The sequence below is a fragment of the Euprymna scolopes genome, chromosome 14, assembly GCF_053919585.1.
Source record: "Euprymna scolopes isolate OS-2025 chromosome 14, ASM5391958v1, whole genome shotgun sequence".
NCBI classification, from domain to species: Eukaryota; Metazoa; Mollusca; class Cephalopoda; order Sepiida; family Sepiolidae; genus Euprymna; species Euprymna scolopes.
In genome coordinates this window covers 74,165,565-74,187,275 of record NC_136495.1, presented here as the reverse complement: position 1 = coordinate 74,187,275, position 21,711 = coordinate 74,165,565, and the positions used below count along the sequence as shown (strand labels likewise).

General features: G+C 35.0%; 1 protein-coding gene across 2 annotated transcripts in view; it reads left to right on the top strand.

Moving 5' to 3' along the window:
- The window catches only part of LOC145293091 (hexosaminidase D-like), a 127,190-nt gene that overhangs the window by 82,574 nt on the left and 22,905 nt on the right, over positions 1 to 21,711 (top strand). For both annotated transcript variants that reach the window (XM_080139465.1, XM_080139466.1), the window contains exons 7-10: positions 7,013 to 7,098; positions 12,158 to 12,341; positions 16,178 to 16,246; positions 17,240 to 17,435. In XM_080139465.1, coding sequence (XP_079995591.1) covers positions 7,013 to 7,098; positions 12,158 to 12,341; positions 16,178 to 16,246; positions 17,240 to 17,435 — 535 coding nt within the window. The remainder of the gene's footprint in view (positions 1 to 7,012; positions 7,099 to 12,157; positions 12,342 to 16,177; positions 16,247 to 17,239; positions 17,436 to 21,711) is intronic.

Here is a 21,711-nt window from a genome sequence, read left to right as displayed (position 1 = left end):
TCTAACCACTTTAACATGCCTGGTTATCTCCCACTCTACCGTAAGGACTCGGACAGACATATGCATGGGCTGGGAGTCTATATTCATAACACACTCCCCCTGACTAGAGAAATAAAACTAGCATCAGATGACCAGGCCTTTATGTGCTTCAGACTAAATATGCAGCATAATATTAGCTACTTCTATTTTCTTTACCGCTCTCCCTTAACCCAGGACTGTACCCTAATAAACAAAGTCTCTGACACCATAGATATAGCACTCTCCCTCAATACTAGCGCACAAGTACATGTATTTGGTGACTTCAATGTCCACCACAGTAACTGGCTTGGATTCTCTAATTACACAGATGGTAGCACAACACATAGCTTATCTATATCCCATTGCCTATCTCAGACAGTTACATTTCCGACACGTTTCCCAGACCAGCAAGATCAACAAGATCTATTTCTGACAACAGTTCCTGATAATTGTACAACAAATGTCCACAGCCCATGCTGATCACACTGTGATAATGGTAGAAATCACCCTAAATTCTCGCCCTAAAACTGAAGACCCACTACTCAAAACAATGATGTATTATAAAAAGGCTGACTGGAAAGCCATCAGCGAACTCATCAGAGATGCCCCATGGCGAAATATCTTTTCTCTTCCAGCGCAAAAGTGTGCAAATGAGACCACTGAATGGTTCAAAACTGCAATTGAAGCACATATTCCCACACGGAAATTCTATAGCATGCCCCACTTTCCCCAATGGTTTACTTCTGCTTGTGCAGCTGCCATTGCTCAAAGGCAGCATGTGTTCTGCAGATTTAACCGACATAAGTCCAGTTCAAACAAACAGAAGTATATAGAAGCTAGAAATAATTGTAAGAGAGTAATAGCGACAGCTAAGACAGATTACACTGAAACCACCAGAAAACGCATCAAAGCACAGAAATTAGGAACCCGTGATTTTTGGAAAATCTACAAGTGTAGTAAATAATGGGCAGTCAACGATTCCTCCACTATCAAACAATCATGAGGTTGCTTGCACAGAAACCGACAAGGCTAATCTGCTTGCCAGTCGGTTTGCCTCAAACTCCACACTAGACCGGGCACACCACTCCCTCCTCGACTTTCCTTTGCGGACAGACACCACACTAGGCGATTTGAAAATCACCCCTTCTCAGGTACATGGTATCATAAACCTAGACACCTTAAAACCTGTGGACCAGATCTCATCCCGGCTGTGCTATTAAAAAAATGCTCTGCTGAGGTTGCTCCAGTCCTCTCCAAACTTTACAATAAATGCATTAACGAATCTTGCTTTCCCGACTACTGGAAAACCACTTCTGTGGTACCAGTCTTGAAGAATTCTGGTGAAAGAACTGGCCCACTAAATTATCGCCCCATTAGCCTCCCGTTTTTCACAAAAATATTTGAGTTCTTAGTTAATTAAACCCTAGTCCAACACCTAACAGCTGCTAAACTCCTGACCGACAAACAATATGGATTTAGGCAAGCCCATTCAACAGTAGATATCTGAACGTATATACCGTTCACTGGATAAAACAGGGGAGGGTAGAGCAGTAGCCCTTGATATATCTAAGGCTTTTGTTAGGGCATGGCACGATGGTCTTCTAAGGAAAATTAGATCATATGGTATCACTGGAAGAATACATAATGTAATTAAATCCTTCTTAAGTAAGAGAAAAATCCAAGTTGTCCTCGACGGTCGTACATTTTAACAATATGATATAAATGCGGGAGTGCCTCAGGGGTGTATCCTTGGACCTTTATTATTCCTGATATTTATAAATGACATCCCTGATAAAATTGTTTCAGAGATGTGTATATTTGCCGATGACACCACTCTCTGAAAGGCATGAGGGGAAAACAAATGAACACATATCTAAGGAAATGGCAGAAACACTAGAGGATGACCGCCAATCTGTAGTGGAATGGGGACAAAAATGGATGGTCACATTCAATGCTGCCAAGACTAAACTTGTTTCTTTCAATAACTACAAGAAACCACTTCTACTACCAATAGCAATGGCCAAGAACACATTGCCTCAAAGTAGTTCTTTTAAACTCCTCGGCCTAACGTTTACAGGGAACATGGACTGGAATAGATACATTGAGAGCATTGCCAAGGCTGCTGCAAAGAAGGTGGACTCTCTCTACCATGCTAGAAAATTACTTATGCCTGAAAGTATCCTGTACCTCTATAAGGCCACCATTCACCCATGTATGGAGTATTGTTGTCATATTTGGGCTGGTGCATCTGCTGCTTGTCTCTCGCTCCTGGACAGGGTTCAAAAGAGAGTTGCCAACCTGATAGGTCCTAAACTGTCATCTAGGCTTCAGCCTCTGTCCTATACCTCTGCCTGTTCTAAAAATACTTTAATAGTGAATGCTCTGACGAACTGCAAGCACTTGTACCTCCTCAACGTGATTACCCCCGACAAACCCAACAAGCAATTAAGTCCCACCCCTTTACAGTAGAGATCCCTAGATGTAAGAAAGCCTTTTACTCCAATAGTTTCTTCCCCAAAACTGCAAGTCTTTGGAACTCCCTTCCAGGATTCTGCTTTCTCAACTGTACTGATATGCAGAAGTTCAAGTGTAATGTCAACAAACATCTTGCTACTCATCTCCCTTCATAATGCCTCTGCAAATTATGTCCACGGTAGTAGCCCCCTACTTCAAAGTGGCACTGTGTCTTGTTTCGGGTGAAAATTAATTTAAAAAAAAAAAAAAGTCAAATCTTTTGAACTTTGACCCCTGGGCAGACAAATTTTCACCCAAAAGCTGATTAAAAAGCTTGCTCTATGTCTGAATACACTTTATGTAAAATTTCAAATGCTTAGACCAAAAATTGGCTGAGTAATTTGTAAATTGGGGTCAAAGTTAAAAAAAAAAAAAGGTCAAACTTTATTTTTAACTTTGACCCCAATTTTGACCCCTTAAGATTTATTGTTTTGGGCTCAAATCAACTAAAAAAGTTTGATCCATGTCCAAGTGACCTACATCTAAAATTTTAACTGTTTAGACCCAAAATTGGTGGAGGAGTTTGATAGAGTTTTAACAGCCAAATTTCTGATCGAAAACTGATTAAAGATTTTCCCAAATCTCAATACCCCTTATGTCAAATCTGAAGCCTGTAGACTGAAAATTGACAGAGTAGTCATGAATTATGTTCTTTTTTTTTGTGGAGGTGGGTTCCATTTACACAAACTGAGCCACAACAAAGAGTGGCCGGGTACAGCTAGTACCTAGTATAAAGCTGTATTCCTGTTTGTTTGGTATGTATTATATGTGCAGTATATATGATGTCATAGCAACAGTTCGAAAAGGAGGTGGGGGACAAAAATGGAAGTAAAGATTCCCGGCAATGCCAGGTAGATTATCTAACCAATGCAATTATGTTATTTGGAATGTTCTTTAATTTACTGATACTATCACGGAAAACACAACTCTGACTTTCATTTTACTTTTACTTTTTCTTCCCTTCTAAAATTCATAAATTATTATTATTATTACTATTATTATAGTTCTGGGTTTTCAAAATTATTCGGACTGCTGTTCTCATTTTGAGTGTTGTTTTCAAAGTTGGGAATCTTTATGTCAAAGTATGGAATCTGCACACAATTTTTAACCGAATCCTTATTTAATCCATGGGGGTAGCATGCTCTCATTCCGTCAGGAGGAAAGAAAAAGCAAATAAAAAATAGAGGCGTATATCGTCGTAGCTGATTTTAAATTTTATAATGAATAAATATTTATTTTAAAAATAACTTCTGCTTTGTATCGGCTTGTTAACTTACAAATTCTAATTCAACTTTGCATAACACTTATAATACAAAATAACTTTTTAATAGGTTTTGAGATTGTTTTTTTACACGTGGAGTGATAATTGGTCTTATTTGAATTATTTAAACTACTATTCTCTTTTTGTTTGATGTTTTCACAAACCTTGCGATCGATATGGCATCCAATCTACTTCAAGCGCATCATTTAAAGCTTGGGAATCTTTATGTATTCAGGAATCTATAAGAAATTTTGAATGGATATTTTATTCACTCCATCCAAGGACGTGTGTTGTACTCATTCTCTACTTATTTAATCATTTATTGATTACATGATATATATATACATGATATATACATATACAGGGTGGAACGTTAAATTTGTCGCCCTAAAAAAACAACACTACAGCTCAATACCATGGCCGGAAACTTCAGTGAACTGTGCCCTCAAGCATTGAACAGTCCAGATTTACATTTTGAGGGTGCTGGTAATGGTCCTGTTGTCATAACTTGGATCAGTAGAGAGAATGATTTGTACAGCGGTGCATCTCTGATCTCGCTCGTTGAATATAGTATCACTTTAAGATATAATAGAAGGTTCCTATCACTCTTGAGATTTGTACACAACTGGCCAACTAGTAGATAGTCTGCAACCAAAAAGAAAACTGGTTTTCATCAAACAGAAATGTAATCATGTCATCTTTTCTAGGGTGACAATTTTATTGTTCCACGCTATATATATATATATATATATATATATATATATATATATATATATACACACACACACACACACACACACACACACTCATATATTTATTTGTGAAATAATGTGTGAATTTGTCCACATCATCATCATTTTCTACTGCAGAAGTGTGAGTCTCAACCAAACTTTCTATTAAAAAAAAAAAGAAAGTCCAAGCGTCTTTAATACATGTCAGTTGGATTGTGTTTACATTTGATTTGGACGTCGATTTTATTTGTGAAATAATGTGTGAATTTGTCCACATCATCATTATCTACCGCAGAAGTGTTAGTCTTATAGACAAACTTTTTATTTAACAATGAGAAGAAGATGGAAATCCGTGCTATTTTTTTTTTTAATTTCAAACTCATTTAATCGTGCCCATCACCATCATCGTCGTCCTGATCATTGAGTATGACTTTTGGAATGTTCCTTCATGTGTATTATGTGTACGTATGTATATGCATGTCTATGTATATGCATATATCTGTGCTTCTACGTGTGTATGTTTGCATGTGTATGCACATGCATATCTATATTGGCGTACATCTGCATGTATGCATGTGTTTATTTCCATATGTGTGTGGGGTGGAGAGGGCTCCCGTAAGCTGTGGTGAAGGCAACCCCTCTAGGAGAAGCAAATCTCTGATTTAAAAAACCATAACGCGGGAGACCAGTACCCACATTAAGCTGGTCTGCAGTTTGACTTGTTGCTGGCTATCTTGCTCTTGCTTGTTGCTGGATGTCAACATTTTGAACCGAGAGAGAGATTTAGCTGTCGTACAAAGCTAAAACTCTGTAACATCATCTTTGTATAGATACTCCCTCAGGCATTTGTCTATAAAAAATAGTCCTGTGGCGATGAAAAAGCTGTGACGTGTGTGGGCCTGAAATGCTGGATACATGTAACAATTGATCTGCCATCATTATATGTATATATGTATGTATATGTGTATGTATATTTATATATGTACATGTGTGTGTATATGTATGTATATCGATGTGTATATGTATGTATATGTTTGTGTGTGTATGTATATACATTTATATATGTTTGTATGCATGTATGTGTATATATGCATATATGTGTTTATGTGTATATATGCATATATGTGTTTATGTGTATATATGCACATATGTGTGCATGTGTATGTACGCATTTGTGTGTATGTATGTATGCATGTATATGTATTTGTATGAATGGATATATGTGTATGTATATGTAGGTGCATATATGTACGTATATATATGTGTAAGTATATGTGTGTATATATGTATGCATGTGGCTATGTATATGTATGTATGTGTATTATGCATTGTGTATGTATATAAGTATATATGTACGTATGTTTATAGATATGTATGTGTATATATGTGTGCATGCGTGTATATATTTATATATATGTATGCCAATGACTGTCTTGTGTATGTTTGCCCGTGTGTATGTATATGTATACATATTATGTATTGTGTATGTATGTATATATGTGTGTGATATGTATGTGTGTGTGCGAGTATATATATGTATGTATACCAATGACCGTCTTCAATGTCATGTCTGCTTGAGCGTGTGAATTCGCCGGCAGGACTAAATAAGTCATTTTCGGGCTCATGAACTTTCAGTGTCAGAGGGAGTGGCGTTGCAATCATCATATATATATATATATATTCTCGTTCCTTCTTTGACATTTCTTACAGCCTCATTTAAACCAAATTTTAAAAAAGCCATCATTCATTGCAACCAAGAATTGCTTTTGATTATCTAGCAACTGCAACAATTATCATTTGTTCCAAGGAAAATTGCTGATGTGTGTTGTTAGTGTCCACCAGCTAAACAATTCCATTTATTACTTATGGTTTCCGATCTAATGTACAAATGCTCAGAAAAAGAAGTCATTCACAATTGTATTTTGAGTATCGCTTGCGCTGAAGATTGAACCTTTAATATCCAGAAAAGTGTAACTTTACAACTGAATTTTATCAAGTACTTTATCCACTATGCCACAGGTCCTTTCGGACCTTTTATCCAGTAATAGCTGACAGAACGAGAGCATGCTACCCCATGGATAAAATAAAATGTTTCGTTTGAAATTCACTGCAGATTTCCGAGTTTGACAGAAAAATTCTTGAGTTTGACAAGATACACCTGAAGAAAGTCGGAGTTTACATCGACTGAAGTATGTCTTATGTGTTATACTCAAGACGAGAACAGTATTCTAAAGTATCCAAATAATGAGATACACACTTGTTGAATAGTCGGCAATTGTAATTTTTTATATAATTATTGAATGTAAGACAATTGTAGTAGATGTAATCGTAGCATTTTGTGAATTTTCAGAAATAATTCGAATGTCCAGTTTCAGTTTATGTTCATTGAATATTTTGAAAATTATTTATTTTTTTTTTGTGAAATAAACTGCCATTTTATGAAATATGGTAAGAAATGAACAGAATTTCCTTTTCTGCTATTTTCCAGGTTCTATAAAGACGGTTCAAATGATGATAGATCAGGTTATAGCTTTGCATCCACAGGCGCGTAGATTTCACATCGGAGCTGATGAGGTAAAATATTTCTTCTTAAGGAAGTAATAAAATAGTAATAAAATAGCTAAAGTTTCTGTAATTGTATTTTGTTTTGTTTTTTATGAAATATCATGTCATGAAATATGCTTAAATGTCTTTTAATTCATGCAAATTTCATATTTATTATTAGAAAGCCAATTCTTTATTGATGTATGGCACAATCACGTTGACACACCGGTTCTCACCAGATCACCAAAGTTAAGCAACGTTGAGCCTGGCCAGATGGGTGACCATTTGGAAAGGCCAAGTGCTATATGTACCTTCTGGGGCCAGTACCCTTATCCTGAAAAAAGAACTCCTCGCTACAAAAGCATCTATAAAGTTTTAAATGGTCTATTCCCCTCCATGGGCTCAAAGCTATGGATGGAATTCTCTATTGAATATTATATTGTACCTAATATATAGTAGTGATTTTAAAAGCTAAAAAAAAAAATGACTTGGGTACCATCAGCTAGAATTGAAAGCAAAACATTTAGTGACATGATTCCTACCATTTGATCTATCAACAGACAAATAAAAAAAAAATATAATTAAACGAGTTCAATTATGAATGAATTTGGGCATGCAAAAAAGTAACAGAAATATGTTGGCAAGTTGAAATGAACATTTTGCATTTTAACTTGCTGATATGTCTGTATGTATTATGCATCGTCCAAACAAAGATTTTACTTGTTATAAACCATTCTTGGTGTATGATTACTATTTTTTTTTTTTTTTTTTTTTTACAAGTGGTCACCACTTATCAAGGCCCGGAAGCCACTCAGGGATAAGGGTTATTGTAAGTACAGTACGTTAGTGTGGAGATTTAATAAAGTGCCTACTTAAGGGGGGCGGTTCATCAGGAATTTGTTTACGTTGGACTTGAAGACATCCAGATTGTGGTCATGTGGGAAGCAGGCTATTAATTTCAGTGTTAGATAACCAGGAGTTTAACAGTTTATCAGTTAAATATTCACACACAGACACGCGTGCATTTACTGTTTTATTTACATAGAATAGTGTTTTAAATAATTTGAAAAAGAAAAAAACATTTATCAATTTTAAATCAACAAAAATGTCTTCATAAGCTTTTATTGTGGATTTTAATTGATTTCCACAGTTTAATTTTAGTGAATCAAAAATTAGTTAAAATAAATAAATTAGTAATTACATACCGTTTCCCTTAGAGCCAAACAAAAGAAAAAAAGGAAAAGCGATAAAGTGGGGAAGGAGAAAAAGAACAAATGAATATCGCCTAAATTGTAAAGAAATGATGCACTATCTGCAAAAAAGTTTAAGATGTATATTATGTGGCAGCTTTTTTGTCTGGAGAGTTAGGGTCTTTGGATGCTTACATTTACGGCTTCAAAAATACTAAGGTGGTGATCGGAGTGGGCCTTGTTTACGATGTCCAAGGATTATCTATAATTTTTCATGACCGAAGAATGTATTTTAGGAAATTAATTCCGATTTCAGTCATGTAAATTCTTTGGAGTTTTAAACAAAATGCACACTTGAGTTGGATTATTTTGTTCTTTTTGTTTTTCTCATAACGAAACATTTGCTTTATCACCTGCAGTTCTTTTCTTCTTTTTTCTCTCTAACAATAAAATCACGCATAAACTAGACAGAGTTCTAAATAAAGAGATTGTTCGTATTATTTGGATTCGTCGGACTACTGTTCTCATCTTGAATGTGATTTTCACAACGTTTCTGTCGATGTAACCTCCGACCTTCTTCAGGTGTATCTTGTCGAACTCTGGAATGTTTCTGTTGAACTCAGGAATTTGGATGGAATTTCGAGCAGAACCCCTTATTTACTTCACGGGGGTAGCGTGCTCTTGTTCCATCAGCCATGACAGGATTCGCAATTGTATTTTTTGTTTGCCCACACTGAGGATTGAACCTTCAACCTTCAGGAGAATATCATTTTTTACAATTGATTTTTCCAAGTACTCTAACCACTGCACAACAGGTCCTTGCGTCCAAATTCCTGAGTTCAACAAAAAACATTCCAGAGTTTGACAAGATACACCCAAAGAAGGTCAGAGGTTACATCGACCGAAACGTTATGAAAATCGTACTCAAGATGAGAACAGTAGTCTGATGTATCCAAATAATATGAATAACCAATCCTCATCTCAAAAAAATTCAGAAACATCAAAGACATTGTTGTGGAACAAAAAATCTGTCTTCTTATGCTGCCACTTTGAACTCCCAAACACTGCTTAAATTTGCATAATTGTATTATTCTTGTATTGGGTCCAGGTTTCTTTCACTATTAGTAGGCACATGTCGACTGTGGGCACTTATTGCTATACCTCTCCACACCATTACCACAAATACAGGTTACGGCAGAAATATCGCCCACATTTTGACATGTAATCTTCCCAGTCACACTCATGCAGTTTCTGAGCAATCATTAATTTATATGAATGGAACTGCATGTCAGTATGTAGAATTCTTCTGACTGTTTGAATCAGACAATCCCAAGGCCAAAGCATGTTGGCGAGCTGAACATGTAGGAGACTGAGTAAGAGAAAGTCTCACAGCTCGAATTCTGTCCTGTGTTCAAGTACTTTAAGGCCTTCCAGGTGGCTTTCTTTTAAGTGCCAAACCCATAGCTCTGAAATTTGCTGTATTGATTTTCTATCTGAAACAGCACCATGTCGTCCTAACTTGTAATGAAATTTATTTATTTTTTTTTTTTTACACAGTGGTTACCACTTATCAAGGCCCGGAAGCCACTCAAGGATAAGAGTTATTGCAAGTACATTACGTTAGTGTGGAGATTTGATAGAGTGTTTACTTAAGGGGGCGGTTCATTAGGAATTTGTTACCGTTGGACTTGAAGCCATCCAAGTTGAAGTCAGGTGGGAAGCAGGCTGACGGAACAGAGTTCCACAGGCGTGCAGTTCTAAGAAAGAAGCTTTGTTCATGGAATCCACGTTTTGATTTAGGCACAGATAAAGAGTGGGGGAAATTTTTCACAGTGGATTCAGCTAGACGGGTGTTTTTTGTGAAAGATTAGCGAGGGGGGACCAGAGATTGGAGTTCAGACGAGCACCTGCCATGGAAATAACTTGGAAAGCTCTCTGTGTTTCAATTACAGATTCACTATTCTTCAAAAACATTTCTACAGTAAAAACACGATGTGCACCAATCCAAACCATATTGCTTGATGAGGATACCTGAAAAAAAAAACTCATGGCAACTTATTAGCTAAATGAAATCGTTATTTTCATGGAAAGTGTTTGACTGAGCTTCAATCTATGGTCCCCCCTCGCCAAACTTTCACAAGAAACACTAGACTAGCTGAAAACATTATCAATAATTTTCCCCACTCTTTATCTGTGCCTAAACCTAAACATAGATTCCATGATCAAAGCTTCTTTCTTAGAACTGCACGCCTGTGGAATTGTCTTCCGTTTTCCTGCTTTCCAGCTGTCTATAATATGGTTGTCTTCAAGTCCAACGTGAACAAGTTTCTGATGAGCCGTTCCACTTAAGTTAACAAATTTACCAAACTTCCATTACTATTGATTACTATATTGTCCTTTTGACTACTCTACACTCTTTAACCCTTATCCTTGAGTGGCCTATCGGCCTTGATAAGTGGTGACGCCTATGTAAAAAAAAACAACAAAAAAACCATCATTAATACTTGCATAAGTTCATTAGCAATATATACTTGAAAGTTTAAAATATGGGAGGTATTTCTGCCACACCATGTATGAAAGCAATCATCAGAGTACGCTGCACCACACATTTTATTTTCATGCAGGTGCTGACCAGGCGATAATTTGTGAATTGGTGATTGCTTGAATATGCCTATTAATATTTTTTTTCACGCATGTCTGTGACATGTGAAAACAGGCAGGGACATGCTGTGCCATTCTGACTTCTAAGAATTGAAGAGTACAACCAACATAGCCTTACAATGATATTTGGATTTTTATATCACTAAATTTTTTTGTTGCGTGAGAAGTATGTCTTTCTGAAAGACAGGCAAGGCAGTTCAAGTGCTAAATACAACACGGGGATTCACTGTACATAATAATGAGATTCAACCGACATAATTTTATCAAAAAGTAGTTTGCTGATAGATGGCTGTTCACATTACATTTAAACTTCTGCAGGTTAGTACAGTCAGGGTAGCAGGAAATAGAGAATGCCAAAGTCTAGCAGTCTGAAAGAAGAAATTATGAGAATAGAAGGCTTTTCTGCGTCTAAGAACCACGACAGTGAAGAGGTGGGATTTTACTGCTTGTCGGGTTAGTTGGGAGTCTGTATCTCAAGAGGGCACAAGTGCTGAGCTCATCAGAACACATTTCATTCAAGTGCTCTTTTTCACTCCAAACAAGACATTGCCACTTGGAATATAAAGGTCTACTATTCGAGATCATGAAGAAATCTGAGAAGTTGAGCAGCGAGATGTCTGTTTACAATTACATTTAAACTTCTGCAAGTTAGTACAGTCAGGGAAGCATAAAATAGAAAGGGAAGCAATCCAAGAGAAAAAAATAGAGTAGAAGGCTCTCTGGCATCCAGTGACTTCAATGGTGAAAGGGGTGGGATTTTGCTGTTAGTCGGGTTAGTTGGAAGTATGTATATTGATGTAGTTCATCAGAGCATGCACGGTTACAGTACTTGTAAAACAGGCACAGGGATGCAACACTGTGGTGATGGGACAGAGGTTGGAGTTAGATCGATGGTGGGGGGATCTATTAGATTGGAGAATTTTTTTATACCCTGTCTGAGAGAGATAAATTAACGATAGATGCATCAGCCAAGATGTAGCAATAATACTGCATACATGGCTGAATGGTAACTTTGTAAAGATATAGAATATTCTCTGGTGTGAGTAATTTTTTAGCACGGTATAGGGAAACTACCTTCTTTGCAGCAGCCTTGGTAATATCCTCAGTGTGTTTGTTCCAATTAATGTTTCCTGTAACTGTTAAGTTGAGAAGTTTGACGTAGGAAGAAGTATGTTGTCAGCATTTAACAACAGAACCCTTGTATTCTTTCTGATGTTGTTTTTGATTTTCTTTTGCAGGTCTATTATATTGGAGTCTGTGAGCATTGTCAGAAAAGAATGCGTTCCGAGAAGCTGTCGAGCCAACAGATGTTTTTTGCTCATATCCGTGCTGTCATCAGTTACATCAAAACTCATTATAGCCACATCACGGTGCTTATGTGGGACGATATGATGAGAATCACAGAACTCTCTGTTCTTGAAGGTAATGAAACATTATTTGTTTCCGCAAGGACCTGTGGTATAGCGGATAAAGTACTACGTAAAATTGCAGCACTGTCTAGCTTATAAAAATGCCTTAGAAGCGCCACTGGCATTCTCAAGTAAAAGCACCTCAAGTGAATAGCAATAAACTGACCCCTTCTCAAAAAAGAAGGTAAAGCCTGGGAAGGGGGACTCCCTAATACGGCATAGAACCCTTGCGCATTCTGACAGTAACAAAGCCATTATGCTTCTGAATTTTTGAGATGAGGATTGAATATTTGTATTATTTGGATTCTTTTCATCTTGAGCATTATTTTCACAACGTTTCGGTCAATGAAACCTTCTTCAGGGGTATTGTATGTTGTAATAAATAGCGATAAGAACTACGAATGTACATCTAGAAACGAAATAGTTTTCAAGCTCTTAAAATTAATTCTAGAAATGCTTGCAAGAACCCGTGGCATAGTAGATAAAGTACTTGGTAAAATTCAGTTATAAATTACACTCTTTTGGAGGTTGAATGTTCAATCCTCAGTGTAGGTGGCACTAATAATGCAATTGCTAATTACTCAGGGCTTATACCCCATCATGGCTGACAGAACAAAAACATGCAACCCATATGGATTAAATAAAGGATTCCCAAATTCGACAAGATACACTTGAAAAGGGTTAGCCGTTACATTGACTGAACTGTTGTTGAGAACAGTAGTCTTAATAATTCAAAGAATATGACTGCAAAAAATAAATGATTATTGAAGTTCTTGTTTTCCTTATATTTTTCTTTACTCCTCACATTCTATAAGCAATGTTTCTGACAGAGAGGGAAGAGTTGCTGTTTTCTGGGTCAGAATCTATTCCAGCTAACACTTAGTGTTGGCAAGTTTTTGACCTTGAAGTAATTTATTTTTAGCTCCTTACGTCCAGTGGCTTCATGTTTGGTCTGGACAAATTCCCATGAAAACAAAAAAAAATATTTTAGTTTCAGATTACAAGGTCAGGAGTCAAAGTTTTTTTATTTATTTATTTTTTTTTTACATGGAAGTCACCACTTATCAAGGCCTGGAAACCACTCGGGGATAAGGGTTATTTCGTGTACAGTAATCAATGGGATAGTATCAAAGTAATCTCCTCCGGCTGCAATGCACTTGTTGTACTGTTCCAACGACTTCTGGAAGGCCCCATGGAAGTTGTGTGAGCATGTCAATGACTGTCATCACAGCCTTTTTTAATCTCCTTAATTGTTTCATAACAACAGCATCTAAGGTTTTCTTTGGGCTTAGGGAACAACAAAAAGCCACAGAGAGCAAGATCTGGACTATAAGGAAGGTGAGGAATTGTCTTGATGCTCATCTTGGTCAAATAGTCTGTGACAATGATGAAGTCGTGGACTGGTGCATTCGCACAAATCTTCCATAACTTCAGTTCCTCATGAATAATGTGTACAATTCTCACATTGACATCCAACTGTACACTTTAGACACACGATGGTTCTTCTCCATGAAATTCTTAATTTGGCCATCCAGCTCTGGTGTTCTGACTTCCTTACTCCTCTCACACCTCTCATCATCTCTCACAGACTCCCTGCCTTCCTTGAATCTCTTATGCCAATCAAAAACTGATGTTTGATTCATGCAAGATGGTCCAAAACAATCTGAAGCATTCCATACATTTCTGTAACATTTTTGCAAAGTTTAAAACAGAATTTTATTGCATATCGTTCTTTTAAAGTGTCCTCATGTTCAGATTGTATTTTTGAAATTCATCAATTGTGACAATCAGGCTTTAGTAGGGTGTATTCCAATTCCTGCTGTACCTGTTTATTTTAACCTTAAATCCTAAAAATTGGTCAGTCATCCCATAATATGTATAGCAATAACATACTGAATTTTAAACAGTCTACAACAATTTTAAAGGCATGTACAAAAACAAAAAACAAAAATCTGGAAACTTATTTAAGGCACCTAAAGTTTATTTGAATTTATATAATAAATTTATATTTGTGAAAGTATAAAAATAAAATTAGTGAACTCAAAATAACAAAATTTCAAACAAACTGAAACTAATTTCGATAATCTATATATTAATACGATAGCATGTGTATTATTTTCTGTGTCTGACTAGAAAAATATCGGGGAAACCAATGCTAACAATAGAATCTTTGGATTCATATGAAGATGTTGATGAACAGATATTTAAAATAGTTGTTCTCTTTTTAAATCAATGACAACAACAGAATCTTTGTATTTATACGATATTATTATTATTATTATTATGATGATGATGATTATCATCATCATAATCATCTCTTTGAATCCGCCAGTTGAATTCGACAAGAAATACCATTCCACATTTGCTCTAGATCAAATTAGACTATTTTTCATCTATATATTAATACGATAGCGTGTGTGTTATTTTCTGCGTCACACTTACATCCGGGTTGTTTAATTGTTATGTACTTCAATTTCTTGTCATAAATAATTTTACCAATAATTCTCCATAAGTTTTGGTTTCAGTTTCGATTATAGTTAATGGCACTTAAGTCATCTATTTTTTTATAAATAATTTTATCAAGAGTTCTTACTAAGTTTTGGTTTCAGTTTCAATTATGGCTGAAGGAACTCAAATTATATATACATACCTATATTTTTTTTCATAAGTTTTTATGTTGGTTTTGATTCAAGCCAATGCACTAAAGTCATATGGATATATATTTTTTATATTTGAAATCACAACTTTATAATATATAAAAATCGATAGAACATGAACTCTATAATAATATATACAAAATCTGCAAGAATTAAAATATCATATTTAAGCGTACTTTATGACCAGGCTTTGCCGAGAATGCGTGCTAGCTTAAATAAATACTTTTGCAGTTTTAATAAAACAAACTACAATAATATCAGAGCATCTCCATTTACACTGAACATCTACAGAATGCCAACATCAATATATTACATATAAATGAGTCTCTTATGGAATTTCCACAGGTCCCGCTATTTCTTAATTAAAATAAGACTGAAAAAAAACTTTTCAATTATTATTCAATGAAAAAAGATGTTTTCCTCCTGCATCATGAAGAAATTGGTTCTTAGATTTGAATTGATTAAAAACAAAAATAGGTTATAGTAAGCTAACATACTTCCTAATTTCCGGCATAGTGCTACCAGAAACAGTGACAAGGAAAATTGGTTCCTTTGCTTTTTTTCTTTCATGTCCTGTGCATGTACTCTTTTTTATTGCATGACAAACGCATTTTTATTGCATGACAAATGCATTTTTATTGTATAAATTCAAATAAAAAACTTATTTTTAAAAATTAAAAAAAAACAAAAAAACTTGTTGCTGCTTTCGGTAGTGCTACACCGGAAATTAGGAAGTACATTATAACATAAAAATAAAGAAAAATCTTCATGTAAATACTGATCATGAAATGAAAATGTCATGTTCCAAAAATCACGTAAATTAATCAAGTGTTTTTTTTTTGTTTTTTTTTTACTAAGAAAATCAAAATTTACAATTTTTAGCAATTAAGAATTTTTAATTATTTTGAATACAAATAAAATCTCAGTTGCGTGACTCCTGGCTTGTCATGAATTTTTATTTTCTTAATTAAAAAAAAAACAAAAAAACTAAACAAACTACTTAATTTAAATGATTTTTGGAATACATCTTATGTGACTGGTATGTACATTATAAAGATTTGTTCATATTTTCTGTATTTTCGTTTTCTATTTTATTAAATTGAATTCAAAATAGGAACTTTTGCTATGATTGAAAAATTTTAATATTTTGTTTGTGTCATTAATGTGTTTTGTTGGTTTATCTGTTTTTTAGAATCCGGGATTGGCAATATGGTGGAACCGATGGTGTGGCATTATCTGAATCATTTCTTGTTGCCTCCAGGTAGGTTGGAAGAAAAAAAGCAAAACCTTCTTTGCCTTATCTCAATTAGTAAATGAAATCACTCCAGATAAAGCATGAAGCCAATTAATGTAAGAAGCTAAAAAAAAATGAAATACAATATTACTTTACGGTCAAAAACTATCTAACAAGAAATGTTAGTTATATAGATTTTGACTCGGAAAACAGCAATTTTTCTCCCTTTGTCAGAAACATCACTCGTGGAATGTGAGAACTAAATGACAAAATAAAGGAAGTAAGGGTTAGTTTTTCAAATTAAATAAATAAATGATAACGAACCCAATTGAGTTGTGTAACATTTTTATAAAAAAAAAATTGAATATATTAATTTTTTTTTTTATTTATTGCGAACTATTATTCTCATCTTTATTAGTTGTTGTTTCACAACGTTTCGGCCAACTATTCCTCTGGCCTTCATCAGGTGGTAACCGCGACAGATAGGAACTCTGAACCTCCTGACTGCATTCACTGCAATTACTGCCATCCGTAGTTGTTGTCGTCTCACCATATTTTGACCAAGTAAGCCTCTGACCGGCTTTGGGTAGGATTGAAACCGCTATCTTCTGATAATGCTCATCTGGAACCGTAGAGATTCAACGTCTCTATCAACTGCGCCACGGGCCCCGAAGGGCGATCAAGGTTGGATTTTTTGATCTTATAAATCCACAAGAAGTTTGTTTTATTTTAATATGGGAGAATTCTGAACACGAACCAAATTTTTTTACAGACTTTAAAATAATTTCCAAACTGATATTTTAATATGAATTTTTATAGACTGAAAATATCTTGTCAGACAAGTTTATTTTTTTACTCAAGTAATGCCTATCGCCATTTGGACATAAGGGGCTATTATTTGGGGCCATGTCTACAGGGAGTTGAGCAGCGAGATGTCCGCATTTCATTTGAATTTCTGCGTGTTAGCACAATGAAGTTTGTGAAACTTTTTTTTTCTATTATTTTAATTTTGTTTTTCAGATATATGGGACAGGTATTCAAAAGTGTTCCCCAATATCTGGCTGGCCAGTGCTTTTAAAGGCGCCACAGGCTCGTGTATGTATGTAACGAACATTATATATCATGTTGAGAACCATTTGGCTTGGATTGCTATGATGGCCAAAGAAAAACACAAGTTTCAGACGATACGAGGAATTGCAATCACCGGTTGGCAAAGGTAAGCAAATCATTGCAAAAATAACCACAGAACAGATGCTTTCCTTTCATTGCTTTTGTGATCATAATAATATTAATAACTAGCTGTACCAGGCCACGTGTTGCTGTGGCTCAGTTTGTTTAAATGGGAAACAAACAAAAAAGACCAAGTGTATGTTTCTTATGATCATGGTTTCAATACTGATACACAATATTTTGAGACTTGATAATGGTTATTGCAAACGCCAGCGAATTGTGAAGTGCAATATCTTAAATAAAAATGGTGTATTCGTTGAAGTCATTCAATGCAAGTTTGTTGCCTGTTCTTCCTTAGGTCGATAGTGGGCAAAACATGAGGGTTTAATGTTACTATGGACATGTATGTGAGCAGACACTTGAAAATCTTGTAAATTAAAAGATTTATCCAATCATTTTTTTTTTTTTTGTATGAAAGTATAGTGTTTTATCAGTAATAAATGGATGGAAAAAAATTGAAAAGAATACTGTTTAAAGAAGGTTGCAAACCTACAATACCAGAGGGGAATTTCTGCAGTCATTTTATTATATATGGAGATACAATAGTAATGGTAATAATAATAGTAATGGTAATAATAATAGTAATACTAGTAATAATATGATATGCAAATGAGATATTTCTGGTTTAAATAAAAACCTGAATTTTCAAAAACTCTGTTGATTTGAAATTGAATATTAAAGTAGCAAGTTTTGACAGCAGTTTGTTGAATTTGGTGTCTGGTGCAGACAAAAAGAATAAAGAAAAGATAAAAAATAACTGCTGCTTCTCTTTATATTCTTGCAATCTTGTCACCTCATATGCAAATGAGATGCTTCTGGTTTAAATAAAAAGCATAATTTTTCAGAGATTCACTTGATTTGGATTTAGACATTAGAGTAACAAGTTTCGATGGCAGCGTGTCGAGTTTTGGAATTGTGAGTTTTGACAGCAGAAGAGCGTCAAGTTTTTGAGTAGCAAGTTTTTGACAGCAGTGTGTCAAATTTAACTTCAGTAAGTGTAGAATAGTTACCACTTGATTATTTAACCACATAAACCAAATAAAACAATGAAAAAAAAGCAGTTTGTCAACAAAATACAAAATGTCCTTGAAAAGCAAGTTCTACAATGATTATCACAAATCCATTGACCAAAAATCAAAGATAAACTAATATTAATCTTGTATGGATTATTATGTTTTCTTGTTGAAGTTGAATCCAGGGCTAGATATCCGGGGGATGGGGTCTGTTGTACCCCAAGAAAGGAGTTTGGGATTTGATCCTAGCCATGTGGAGCTGTTGTTGGTACCATGTCTTGACTGAGAAAAGAGGGAGCAAACTGTGTGTTAATCCCTTTTATTAACTTCAGTAATGTTCTTGGTTCACCTGAGAGATAGCCTCTTATTGGGTAAGCCAGGAAGGTAATTAAATGTTTGCACCAATCAGTGCTGCGTTTAGAAACTAAATGCAGATTCAAAATCATAAACTATGAGCTGTCTATGAACTACTAGCTGTTGTGGTCATCTGTAATCGCTATTAAGTCTCATAAATAACGCCAGGGAAATAACACATAATAGCGCATGATTAACTTTCGGTTCTTCGTTATTGAAATTCGAAAATTGAAATATTGAACTTCAAGTGAAACCAATGGAATCTACTGAATTATCAGGTCACAGTAATTAAAATATCCCAAAATTATGAAAAACGATGGGATAGAAAATTAATTCTTAATGAAATTGAATTTTGCAAAAAAAAGAAACCAAAGAGTTTTAATTGTAGCAAAAAGGAGATAAATATTTTTTGAAAACTGAAAATCTTCGACCAATTTAGCAAAACTTTAATTTCACTAATTGTTTTTGAAAACTGTTTTCATTAATAATGTAAATATTTGTATGTGGTTTTGTATTTTATTTCATGCTTAGTGACTTCTGTTCTGTATTTGCATCAACCATATCCATTTCCACCATCTTTATTTTGGGGGCACGCTGGCTGGAGATTGCCGAAATGTGTATGCACGAGAAAGGATACTTACATAAAATTTATAAACTGGAGATATTTGTAAAATGCAAACGATAAAGTTAAATATTAAGAAAATGTTATGATTTTTGTTTCTTAACCTCCCCCTCCCATAAATTATTGGAAACAATAAAATAATAATAAAAAAAAACATGAATGTTTCACTGGCAGCCATAATAAATGTCACATAGTTAGGTGTTTGTTTACCATTATGTTTAAGAAATTTGTTTTTAGTAAAAAACAATGAAGAATTTTTTTACCACCACTCCCCTCTTTATAAATCTTTTTCCCCGTGTTTTCAGTCAAATATTGACAGCATAAAAACAGTAGTAAACTTTGTGAAGAAAGTCAAATAGAAAGCTATAAATCAGAAAAAGAAGAAAAAAATGGCATTTGTCCAGAACTCTGCCTTCCTACGAAAAAAACAAAAATAAAGAAAAATCTGTTTGATGTAGATACCTATAATGGAAAGAAAATATTGTATACCGAAAATCACGTAAAATTATCTGCACCTCATCCACTCCTGTAACAATGTCCAATGAGTGATGTCACCAAATTTGGCCGTTCTGAGTCCTGATTGGTCTCTTGGTGCTCAGCGGTCATTCTGGTGAAGGCCCTGGGTGTTGAAAGTTCCTGTCTGGCTAATCACCACTCTCCCCACATTGTGAAAAGATCAAGAGGGCGAATCACTCGGCACTAATTGCTACAGTTTGTATCACTGGGGAGCAAAGGTTACTTACATGCCAAAAGAAGAAAGAATACTACTTTGACGACTGGTCTTTTTGGATAAAGTAAAAATAATTTTTCATTCGACAATTACACAACTCTGATCATTCACTTAAGCTTTTAATATTAACAACTGCCTTTGGTAAAAATCTGGGCGATTTTTGAGTTGAGTAATTTCAACCCTAAGTCCAAGGGTCAGTCTCTTAATGGTGCGGAGTCGGCAGGCAAGCAGAGCGAGTCACTTATTGAGTTAAGCGATCTCAAACCAAGGAGCAATCCCCAAGCCGTGTGGATTCTGGTGGAGAGCTGTGTCGAGTTTGAACGATTTTCAAGTTTAGTCATTTCAACTCCAAGCCAAGGGGCAATCCCTTAGCAGCGCAGAACCCATTGGGTTAAGTCAGGTCCAATCTCTGAAGCTCCTGATACACCAACTTATATCGAGAACCAGATGGGTATAGCTACGTCTCCCTCCCAATAGAATTCAACTCATAATTCTCAATAAGACATTATTCTATAATTCCCAACTCTGAAGAATACATTATCGGATCATGAGTGGCTAATGGACTTTTGGACGGTTTGCTCTTTTCTTCTTAATCTATTTTTCATGTCTCGTTGCTACTATGAATGAGAGGTTCCTCTTTTGGGTTGCTCCCCAAAGTTATAAATGTGTTTCTTTAATTTGCATTGAACATAACCCTTCTTCATTCAATTTTTTATTAAAACTCAATCACTGGGAAGGATCCAGGTAATTCAATTATTAACTATTCCTGTGTGAGTGTGTGGTTTCTTTCTCAGTCTCTGGTGGAGAGTCAAGAGTGTGCTGTGGGTTAGAGGCATTCAATTTTACTCATACATAAAACATTTTATTTGAAGTTAGTAGTTCTTATCTCCCTTTTACCATCAACGCTATAGACATTATAATCGCTTTCAAAGCTAATAGCAGTAGTATTAAGAAAGTGTATTTGCTTGTAAATATTATTTGTATGTTTTGTTTGTTGTTAAACATTTCTTTATTTTAACTCTGAGTTTTATTTGTTTTTTTCTTTTAATTTATTGCACGTTCATATTCCTAGACAGACTTGTGACACCTAAAATAACTCAAAGGCCCTCCTTGAGAAAAAACAGAATATGTAACTATCAATCCTATTTTTTTCTGACTGTTCAAAGCATTGTTCAACCTTTTCCTTTCCTTTTCTTTTTTGTCCTTTCATCCTTTTCTTTTCCACTGTCTGAATCTTAACATTTGTCTGTATAGCATATATATAGATTGGAGGTATAGCATATATATAGATTGGAGGTATAGCATATATATATAGATTGGAGGTTTAGCATATATATATATAGATTGGAGGTATAGCATATCAACCCTCTTCTTTTTTTTTTAACTCCTTACATTGTCACAGATTAAGTTGTTTTATTTTTATGCAAATTTGAGTTTTTCCAATACTTCCACACCCTATATTAAGAATGGTTTTCTAAAATCTTGATTTGAAGTTATCTCCCTTGTCCCTTTAGACTGTTTTCAAGACAGCATTGCACAATTG